Below are 11,864 nucleotides of genomic sequence, written 5' to 3' on the forward strand. Positions count from 1 at the left end.
AACTTAGTTGTGGTTTCTGTTAATTAAATTAACAATATATACCATGAAGGATGCCATAAGTATATCCTCTAGCACTTAGAGGGAGGGCTAGCAACTAAAATGAGGCATTTATTCATCAGAACGATCCTCAGGTCTTTCTATTTGCAATTGCAGACTTAAGGACTGTTGAACATTCAGATTAGGCCATTGTAATCTTGCAGGCTGTTGGGACTGTTTTATAGACTTCAACAGGAGAATCTGCATGTAGATGGAAAAATTGAACTTGTGCTGGGGATAATGGTTCTCTTGGTGTTATGGATGCTAATTCTGCTCCCTCACATAGCATGCAAGGCTCACACTGTTAAATGCAGGGTCTGGTATCCACACCCTCCATTCCACAAGTATCATCAATCAGGAGACCTCCTCATTGGTGCTGTTGTTTCCCATGGTGGCTTCATTTCCTTCTCACCAGATTTCACAATAGAACCTCCACAGCCACTGATGGAAGATTTTTTGTAAGGGTTTAATTTTTTTACTTAATATTGGCTTCATTTATCTTAGAAGTAGAATGATTGGTGGTAAGCAAGTCTTGGGCTGATTGTCATCTGATGCCTTTTTAAAATGTCTTGTGGGAGGGGGGATTATTAGGTTGTCTTTGGTTTTGGTTTTATTGTGTTCTGTGTTTTTTTTTAATATGGTGATTATATGTGCATATTGATTATGATAAATTGTAGAATATCCTTCTGATACAAAATGTAACTCTCATTCTAGAGTATTGCCTAAGAATTACCAGCATATTGTGGCCTTGGTCTTCGCAGTGAAGGAGATTAATGAAAACTCTCAGATCTTACCCAATGTTACCTTGGGCTTCCGCATCTATGACAACTATTACAATTCTATGTGGACCTACCATTCTACAATGCTGCTCATGTACAGTTTGGAGAGATTTTCCCCAAACTACAACTGTGATCTACGTAATAAGCTAACTGCAGTAATTGGTGGTCTGGATTCCCAAATTTCTTCTAATATGGCCATTTTCTTGGATATGCACAAGATTCCACAGGTAAGATATGCAAATAAGAGTATGACAAGTTTACAATTCCTTCACGACTCCTTAGTCATAGTTGGGTGCAATGGATGCTTCTGAAGGCAACAAATGAATCTTATCTTACATGTTAGTGTCATCTGTGGGAGAGGGGTGTTATTGTTTTATTTTGATTTTCTTCTCATTTTTATTGTGCATTTTATGTTTTGTACATTTTTATGCAGTGAACCACCCTGAGAGCTTCAGATGAAGGGTGGTACACAAATTTAAATCAACATCATCCTCATCATTTTTAGGTGCTAGCCCTATTCTTTGGATGAGAGCAAGTTTGCTACTCTCTTTCTCTTTTATTAAGGAAATCATGGGAGTCTTCCTTCTGGAAGAAGTGACTAAGCAGGATTTCACATGGTACAAGGGGCCAATCAGATTGGGAAGTGCACCCTCATTTTAATGGCAGTGCCACCCGCAACCTCTTATTTTTTAAATCTTCATGCCATCTACCTTTCCAATGTTTGGCAATATGGGACTAGGCATTTGACTATACAGGGTGTAAACTGGAATTGCTGGGATATTTTTAAATCAATGTTAGGTTTTTGTTTGCTTCTTTTTGCCTACTCCACGTTACCCTCCACTGATACAGATTAGCTTTATGAATTTCTCTGTTTCATTTCCTAAACCGGTAAGTGGATTTGATCATCATCAAGCATCCAATGTTTCTATGCTTAGGTATGAGCACTCCTTTCACTGCCAACCAGCTTAGAAGGCTGTTTGGTATGGTGCCCTGTCTGGCCTTCTGGATGCCCCCTGTGTAACATGTACCAACAGCGGTGGGGTACACTAGTCAGTCACAAACTCCCAGGGATCCCATTTAATGAGAGATGGGAAACTGCTTCATCCCATGTGATTAAACCGATGGAGTTCAGCTGGGGTAGTTTTGCAGAGTTTGGTGTTTTCACCAGTCTGCAAAGATTCAACCTGACTGCACTTAATTGTGTTTGGTTATATTTAATAAATATAACCAAAACTGGCCTCCTGATTCTCCCTTCTGGTGTGCAGGAAAACACAGTCTGTATGGCCCGTTCATAACCTATAAATGCCACACTCTCATTGACTTTTAGTTCAAAGTACTTAATTACAGTGGTACCTCGCAAGACGAACGCCTCGCAAGACAAAAAACTCGCTAGACGAAAGGGTTTTTTGTTTTTTGAGCTGCTTCGCAAGACGATTTTCCCTATGGGCTTGCTTCGCAAGACGGAAACGTCTTGCAAGTTTGTTTCCTTTTTCTTAACACCGTTAATACAGTTGCGACTTGACTTCAAGGAGCAACTCATAGAACGCGGTGTGGTAGCCTTTTTTGAGGGTTTTAAAGACTTTGGTGATTTTGAAGCTTTTCCAAAACTTTCCCGACACCGTGCTTCGCAAGACGAAAAAAATCGCAAGACGACAAAACTCGCGGAACGAATTAATTTCGCCTCGCGAGGCACCACTGTACTTTGTTTTCCCCTCAGAATATTTACTGTGAATTGATTCATGAATCTCAAGGAGATTCTTCAGGACTACATATTATCATAGTGCACCCCACCCTGTAAATAGCCCTAGGAAAAAGGTAATTTAGGAAGCTTCCAAACCAGCTGTTTATTGAGCAGTGATTATTGTATATTTGCAGAAAACCTGCATGGAGCTTATATAGCATTGCCTCTTTATTAAAAATATTTATATCTCATCCTTCTTAATTTCACTGAATAAAACTCTGATAATTATTATAAAAATGCATCACTTGCAGACAGATCATAAAACAACTTTAAATTTGAGACACCTTCATACAGTTCACTAACTTTGCAAGTAAAATGGCTGTCAGAGTAGAAATGACATGTGCCAATAGTGCCAATTTCTCTAGCACTAATGGGTAATGAATGGGAGTTTAAATCACCAAAAGTGATTTTTTTTATCTTCAACCTCATCTTTACATGTATCCTTAGCTAACATACAGCCCTGCTCTGGTGACGAACTATAAAACCCCAGGCCTTTTCTTCTACCAGATGGTCCCTAAGGAAGACCTTCAGTATGATGGGATTCTCCATCTGCTTCTGCACTTCAGGTGGACGTGGATTGGGACCGTTGTTATGGATACTGACAATGGAGAAAGATTTGTGCAAACTGTGCTTCCAACGTTTCCCCAGAAAGGTGTCTGTCTTGCCTTCATAGAAAGAATCCCCATTCCAACTTTTATCCCAGAGGTTAACAGCATGGTGGATCGTGGGAAAGAAATAAATGATAAAATAAGAAACAGCAAAGCCAACGTAATTGTGGCTTGTGGGGAATCTTATTCCTTGCCATTTTTTAGATGGTTGTCATTTCTGTCAGGCGTAGACCACATGGCAAAGAAACCCAAAGGCAAAGTGTGGATAACAACAGCCCAGATAGAGCTCAATTCATTCTCCTATCAAAGGAATTGGGATATAGAAACTTTCAATGGTGCAATAGCCTTCTCATATCAGTACAATGATGTGCCAGGATTTCACCAGTTCGCTGAAGGCAGAAACCCTTTCAGCACTTCTAGAGATGGTTTCATCAGGGACTTCTGGCAACAAGCTTTTGATTGTGCATTTCCAAATACAACAGTGGGGGAGGTTCCTGAGAATATTTGCACAGGAGAGGAGAAGCTGGCGGACCTTCCGTCCATCTATTTTGAAATGAGCATGACTGGCCATAGCTACAGTGTCTACAATGCTGTTTATGCTGTAGCTCATGCATTACATGCCATGTCTTCTTCAAGACTGAAAAACATAGCAATGCTGGATGAAGGGGATCTGAAGCTTCAGAATCAACCATATTGGAAGGTAGTTAGCTAAACATCCTCATGGGGTGTAGTTAAACTAATTTGAGAAGTAAGCTGTCTCTCTATACTCTTTCAGTACTTATGGTTATATCTTCCTTAGTCTTTCTGAAAGCTAGAACCATCATATTTAATTCAACCATCAAGCTATCTCTACTTTCTTATTTGTTGTGTATGTGCTGAACCCTAAAATCTTTGTAACCAGTACAGAAATCCACATTTTGAAGCTACATCTTTTTATAATCTTAGGAAAGTTTGCTTCTGCATCTGGCTGCAAAAGTGGTCCAGGCAGGATTGCTTTTGTGCGGGGACAGAAAGACTGGCATGCAGCCACTCCAGTTTCTGATACTAGAAAATTTCAGCAAGGGGAGGGGGGCAGAGTTATTTAAGGTGATGCTTTCTGCCTTTTTGTCCTCTTTTTTTCTGAGCACAGGATCCAATCTGCCCTCCCAGTGTGAGTTTAACTGGTTGCCTTATTTGGGGGGAAGAATATTTTTTTGTCCTTTTCTGTGATTGGCTTACAGAGGCATTCCCCCCCCTCCTATTCCATACTGTCATGCCAAGCTGCCACAGTTAGTGGTGCATAGTGGATATTTATGTTGATAGGTCATGTTGATGATGGGTGGGAAAGGTAGAGACTTAAACATGTGGTGAGTAGGGTCTGGAACCTGTGTCACTCACTCTTGAGGGGGCATGAATGGGTTTCTAAAAAAGCTCAATAACTTTGCAAAACAAATTAACAAATGCCGGAATTATGAGACAAATGCAATTTCATGACCCACCTGCATCATTTTCTAAACCTTTATATTTTCAATCTAGCTCCATCACTTTCTGAGACATATCTCATTTAACAACAGTGCTGGACAGAAGATTTCCTTTGACCAAGATGGGAAGTTAGTAGCTGGATTTGATATCATCAACTATTTATGTGGTTCAAATATATCTAAAGTAAAGATTGGAAAGGTCGATCCTAGGGCCTCTTCAGAACAAGTATTAACCATCAATGAGAATGCCATCACATGGGACAACTGGTTTAACCAGGTAGGATCCAGTTAATAGCAATTACCAGCTACTACTTGTTCCTTGAAGTACTGGCTGTCAGTAATGATACACAAAATTAATTTCCTGAGGTATTGCTCAAATGAAGAGACTTTATATAAATTTGTAAAAGTTTATATACTTCATAACATTATGCTTGGCATAGAGAAAATGGATAAAGGTAAAGAGACCCCTGACCATTAGGTCCAGTTGCGGACGACTCTGGGGTTGCAGCGCTCATCTCGCTTTAATTGGCCAAGGGAGCTGGCGTTTGTCCGCAGACAGTTTTTCCGGGTCATGTGGCCGGCATAACTAAGCTGCTTCTGGTGAACCAGAGCAGCGCACGGAAACGCCGTTTACCTTCCCGCCGGAGCGGTGCCTATTTATCTACTTGCACTTTGACGTGCTTTCAAACTTCTAGGTTGGCAGGAGCAGGGACCGAGCAACGGGAGCTCACCCCGTCGTGGGGATTCGAACCACCAACCTTCTGATCAGCAAGTCCTAGGCTCTGTGGTTTAACCCACAGCGCCACCTGTGTCCCAGAGCAGTTTTTCCGCCTCTCACATAACACTAGAACCTGTGGATGAAACTGAAGACAGATAAAAGAAAGTAATTCACACAGTGCATACTTAGACTATGGAACTTATTCCCACAGGATGGCCACCAACGTGGATGGTTTCAAAGTGGATTGGACAAATTCTTGGAGGTTCAGGCTAAGAATGGCTATTAGTTATGATGACTATGTTCTGCCTCCACCGTCTGAGGCATCTGAATAGTATGGGGTGGAGCAAAAAGTGTTCCTGTTCTCAGATCCCCTTGCAGGTTTCCTACAGGTCATTGTGAGAACAGATGCTAGACTAGATGGGCCATTAGCCTGATCCAGCATATGCTAGAATTAAACCGATTTCAACTCATATTTTCATTATTTATCTTAACAATTCTATCAGGTAATATTCAACAATCCAAACATGAAGCAAAAATCATTTAACTCTGAACTGATACATTAAGCACTAGATGGCATTATAACCAATATATATATTGGTATATATATATATATATATATATATATATATATATATATATTCCTCTAATATACATGAAATCTCCTCTACACCTACATTCCTGGTACTTTTAACAACTTTTAACAACTTTTTACTACTTTCCAACATATTTCCAGCATATTCCAGTCCATTGGTGTAGAAGAAGGACACCACTAGTGGTAATGGTTGAAGACTGGACAGAGATAGGTAGAACAAGATGAATTCCAAATGCTAATCCTAATTTTCCAGTTTAATAGTGATAATTGGGCATGCATTTGTGGGACTGGAGTCACATAACATGGTCCCAATACTTCAAAAGCATGTTAGCATATGGTGGAACCATGCATTACTAGCAGCCATTCTGCTTCTTAAAGATAAATCTGAAAATGAAAAGCCCACCTCGAAGCTTTAAAGGTCATCAAAGGAAAGATTATTGGTTTTTGTCCTATTTGCTTTATGAATTAGACACAACCTATTTCTGAATGCGTGGAAAGATGCCGTCCAGGTTCTAGCAAGAAAGTGAAGGAAGGGAAGCCATTTTGCTGTTACGATTGCATCTCATGTCCAGAAGGGAAGATTTCACATGAGGAGGGTAAGGCTTATATTGTATAGGTTTATTAATAAAATGAATGCAGTCTAGAGGGATAGGTTTGTAAAGACCACTTTATGTAGAGATAGATAGATTTTCTATGTTGCACTTCACCATATGGCTACAGGGCCATGTAGAATATAATGAAATATGCCAATATACACCTCTAGAAATCAGTTAAAATATTAATGCAAAATAAACTCACCATAAACTAACAGTGGATAACCTAAGATAATTAAAGGTACAACAAATTGAACAAAATCTCCCCCCCCCCCAAAAAAAATACACCTAGAAGAATAGTCATAAACTCATTCTACTTTTTTTAAAAAAATGTTGGCTTATTTTGGTAGGGGTGGGTGCTGCACAGGACAGCACTGAAAAGGTATGAATCAATATATGTTATTTAAATATATGTGCAATAATTCGACCTTGTGTCTGGCAAGGCCCACCACCACGAGGTCTGGTGAGACCTGCTGCCACCACAAGATTCTGTTAGGGTTGGTGCTGCCGCGAGGCCCGGCAAAACCACTGGCATAATTCTGGAAGCCTGTGCCACACTAGAAGTGCACTGGAAGTGTGGCATGGTTCCTGAAGAATGTCAGTGGCCACAGCATGCTTCTAGGCCTTGGCAGAGGCCCTGTAGATGTGGTGGTGGAGGAAGCAGGAAATCACAGATTGACATAAGAAGCCGGAGCAGCTTCTGTCAATCAGTGTCATCCCATACAAATTGGGACTGTTGGTGGATGTGTCATGTTGGTCTCCTACTAAAAGGAACCAGAAAATATCACCCTTGGGTCTGGAAAAAAACCATACTTTCTTCTGCTGTTTTTCTTGAACATGATAACATCATAATCTAGTTTGTTTGTTTATACAAAGTAACTTGAAATAACTTACAACAGAATGCCACTTCTACACTTGAGTGGGGGCAAATTTGCCACACTCCATTTCCCCTAGGAAAGGAGATGTGGTCTCTTCCTGGAGAGGAATTGTGGTCTCTTCCTGGAGAGGAACTGTGGTCTCTTCCTGGAGAGGAATTGTGGTCTCTTCCTGGAGAGGAATTGTGGGTGGCCCACCTTAATGTGTGGAGCAATCATAGAGAGGGGGAGCAGGCTTTTAAGCTTTGATCCTCCCTGAATGCTGCAGACTTCTCTTTGGAGAGCCCCCCCCCCACTCCTTCCCAATGCAATGTAGGCTTGGGTTAGGAATTTGGGAGTAAGCCCATAATTCACCTTGATATTTCTCTATTTTGCCTACTTCGTACTCTTTAGTTTAGTTTAATTGTCTGTTAGTCCAGACAGAAAATACAAGTCAAGAGAGGTGGGATAAATAACTGAGGAAGTATTGGGTTAAGGACACTCTTGAGTCACTTTATGCTGCCTTGATTGGGGTCATTGGGTGTGCCCTTTAGGCTGGCATGCACACTGGGGTGAATGCTAACCTGATGGGGCCAGTGTGTGCTTCTCGGGTCACCTACCAAGGTTATTAGAGTTTTCTTTCCAATCCTTTGTTCCAAGGTGACAGGTGTCTCCTGTAAACATACCCAGGAGTAGGAAGTGACATGTTTCCTTCTGTCTTAAGAAACTTTTCCGTTCAAACTATATTTTGGTTTTGCTAGCTTTAATTTGGTTTTTAGATATATAATCTCAGATAATTCTGTGTCCTTAGTCTTCCTTTGGGTATATAGACAAATACATAACACCCCCCCTTAAAATCAGCATTAAACTATGAGTAAAATCTAAAATGTAGGCACCATGACTATGGAGCTGGCTAAGTAGATCACTGTCCTTAGTCATGAACAATATTTGGTGCTTTGTTCCAGATGTATGCAACAATCACAGACAAATCAATACTTGAAGAGTGATGTGCATTTAATACCTCTGAGAGGAACAGATATAGATATGTTTATGGGATGAATATAAGATTGACAGAGACTCATTTCTTTTTCAGACATGGGTGACTGCTTTAAATGCCCAGGTGAACATTATCCAAACAAAAACCAGGATGCATGTATCTCCAAGGAAATAAATTTCTTGTCTTATGAAGAACTATTGGGGGTCAGTTTAGCTTCTTTTTCTCTCTTCTCTTCAGTTATCACAGCTCTTGTACTAGGAATCTTTATAAAGCACCATGACACTCCCATTGTCAAAGCCAACAACCGGGACTTGACCTACACTCTCCTCCTCTCCCTCCTGCTCTGCTTTCTTTCTGCCTTGCTATTCATTGGTGAACCTCAGAAGGTGACATGTCTCCTTCGGCAAACTGCTTTTGGCATCATCTTCTCAGTGGCTGTTTCTTCAGTGTTGGCAAAGACTATCACTGTGGTTCTGGCCTTTATGGCCACCAGACCAGGATCAATAATGAGAAAATGGGTGGGAAAAGGACTGACCTACTCTGTTGTCTTTTTCTGCTCCTTTATTCAAGCAGGCATCTGTACTGTGTGGCTGGCAACTTATCCCCCATTCCCAGATGTTGACATGCACTCAATGACAGAAGAAATCATACTAGAATGCAATGAGGGGTCTGTGGCAATGTTCTACTCAGTCATTGGCTACATGGGCTTCCTGGCCATGGTCAGTTTCACAGTAGCTTTCTTTGCCAGGAAGTTACCTAACAGTTTCAATGAAGCCAAGTTCATCACTTTTAGCATGTTGGTCTTCTGCAGTGTTTGGTTATCCTTCATTCCTTCTTATATGAGCACCAAAGGAAAATACATGGTGGCTGTGGAGGTTTTCTGTATCTTAGCATCCAGTGCTGGGTTGCTGGGTTGTATCTTTTCCCCAAAATGTTATCTAATTTTGTTGAGGCCAGAGCTGAACAATAGGGAACAGCTGATAAGACAAAATATTTGTTGAATGTGTCCATGAATTCTTCTGTAATCTGCAGTGCCCAGCACAATATGTGTATGTTCTAGAATATTTCTAGATTTTTTCCTTGCAGCATTTGTTGTATGTAAATTTTCTTTGCAGCTCTCCAAACACACTCTAGCAGTTTGTTACTAGATCTCGTCATATGTACATCCATGCCCATGAACCCATATCTGATATGCATAAGACCTTTATTCTTTTTAGTGTGTGTTGTTGTTTCCTTTATTGTGGGTTATGGCTTGTTCCAGTAGTTGTATAGAAGGCACAGTGATGAACCTCTTTCCTCCTGAGAGTCATATTTCATTCTGGACAACCTTCTGAGAGGCATGTATCAGTCCCTCTCTGTCCATCCAAGGAATGAAGAAGCACTGTCAAACTTCAAGGAAACATTTCAGACAGGTAAAACCACCCAAGGAATTTGTAAAGCAGCACTGGTATATAATGTGGCCAAGGGAAAGCCTTAATAGAGAGATGTGGAGGGATCACCCTTAGCCCTCAGGTGTGAGGTGCACCACCCCTGTTCTAAGCAGTCATCCATAATTTGTAACAGCCAGGTGAACTTTGCTTGCCTTTTGTGCTCATTGTCACAACTACAAAGATGAATAATACAATTCATAGGATCCCCAAATCTTCACTAGCAAGGAAGTTTCTTGGACAACCCATTTGGCTGTAGTTTATATTGTAATAGTTGCTTATTGAGCCATTAAACTAAATTCCAATATCTGGCAGAGCTTGCATGCTTTTTGGTTACCTCTTAATCTGAAATCAACGTAGCAAGATGCAGCCATCAGTCAATAGTGGTGTATTTCCCCTTCCTTTTCCCTAGCTAAGTTTCACCACCAGATATAGCCAAAGCATCTACAGTTCTAAAACTGAACTATAGGCAGTTTGAAATAAATCTAAATATTTTCATCCAGGAATACCTGTGCCTGTATGTGCATGGTTACACTGCTAGTATACTGTAATTGAGAGAATGAGTATGTGTACCCTCTACTTCTTCAGTTACCTTTTTGCTTGTCTATAAAACAATAGACAGGGTGATGATACAATGACTACTGCAACTGAAACAAGAGAATAGCACCAGTAATAGTGCAGTAAATAAAGAGTTCACTTGTAATTGTTCAAGATAAAATCTATTTTGGAAAGAGAAGAAATGAACTCTGAACCACTGATATATTACGAGTACAAGTGAACTCTTTATTTACTGTGTTTGTTATTGTTTAAGATAAACCAATTTGGGAAACAAACTACTTTTGTCATTTTTATGGACGTTTATGGTTTGTTTACAGATTATTGTCTAACTAGCATGTTTTATTTATGTATGGAAGTGATTTTACCTTATGCTGGTCTAGGACTGTAATAAAGATTTGGAATTTGCAATATACAGTTTGTGTATGTTACTTTAAGTATATATACATTTAAGTATATATATATATCTGGAGAAATGTGAAATGTGAATTTAAAATGGTGGCTATGTTTTAATTTGTGCATTGTTTTGGAAAGTGCAAATTTTGCAAATTTGCCTTAAAATGTGATGTAAAGATCTTCTCCAGTCAGGCATTTTTTTTTTTAATTATTTTTTTATAAAAAAAATTTTATTGCGTTTCTTTCCACAGGTTAACAGATTAGTTTACATAGCAACATGCAAGAAACATTTTTATATATATATATAAAGAAGAGTAAGAAAAGAAAAGAAAAACAGAAGTTAGATATCAACAATTCACTTTCTTTTGGACCTCCTCACATCCTCTCGACATTGCATTCATTATTCTAGCCAATTCAGCAATTTGTTATCTTGTTTCACATCTTATTGTACCTTTGAATTTATTATGTTGCCAATTTCAGAAGTTTGTAATTTAGTTTCAAAACTTTTAATAAACATAATATTTTGTTTCTAATTTGTCTCATTTTTCCGTCATTATTTACTTTATCATTTACTTAAATAAATTGCAGAAGCATAACGTTTCTTAGTCGTGCAAAATCTTAACATTCAAACAACTTATAGTGTTTTTGCAAATAGTCCTTAAATTTTTTCCAGTCCTCCTCCATTGTTTCTTCGCTCAGATCTCGGATTCTGCCAGTCATTTCTGCCAACTCCATGTAGTCCATCAGCTGCGTCTGCCAGTCCTCCAGTGTGGGTAAATCTGGTGTTTTCCAGAACTTTGCCATAAGGATCCTTGCTGCTGTGGTTGCATACATAAACAAGGTTCTATCCTTCTTTAACACCTTCCGGTCCACCATGCCCAGGAGAAAGGCCTCTGGTTTCTTAGAAAAGGTATATTTGAATACCTTTTTCAGCTCATTATGTATCATTTCCCAGAAGGCCTTTACTTTCGGGCAGGTCCACCAGAGGTGAAAGAATGTCCCTTCTGCCTCCTTGCATTTCCAGCACTTATTATCAGAAAGATGATATATTTTAGCCAACTTGACTGGAGTCATGTACCACCGGTATACCATTTTCATAATGTTCTCT

At 39.7% G+C, this 11,864-nt stretch overlaps 1 protein-coding gene across 1 annotated transcript; it reads left to right on the top strand.

The window, feature by feature from the left end:
- Positions 1-276: 276 nt before the first annotated feature.
- LOC308570670 (vomeronasal type-2 receptor 26-like) lies at positions 277-10,583 on the top strand (the record flags this gene model as incomplete). The annotated part of the gene is made up of 7 exons (XM_081165581.1): positions 277-494; positions 751-1,042; positions 3,004-3,864; positions 4,680-4,901; positions 6,404-6,530; positions 8,475-9,097; positions 10,518-10,583. 7 exons carry the CDS (start codon positions 277-279, stop codon positions 10,581-10,583), a joined length of 2,409 nt encoding a protein of 802 aa, XP_081021707.1.
- Positions 10,584-11,864: the final 1,281 nt, after the last annotated feature.

Source organism: Podarcis bocagei (assembly GCF_964188305.1).
Source record: "Podarcis bocagei genome assembly, chromosome: 13".
Lineage (NCBI taxonomy): Eukaryota > Metazoa > Chordata > Lepidosauria > Squamata > Lacertidae > Podarcis > Podarcis bocagei.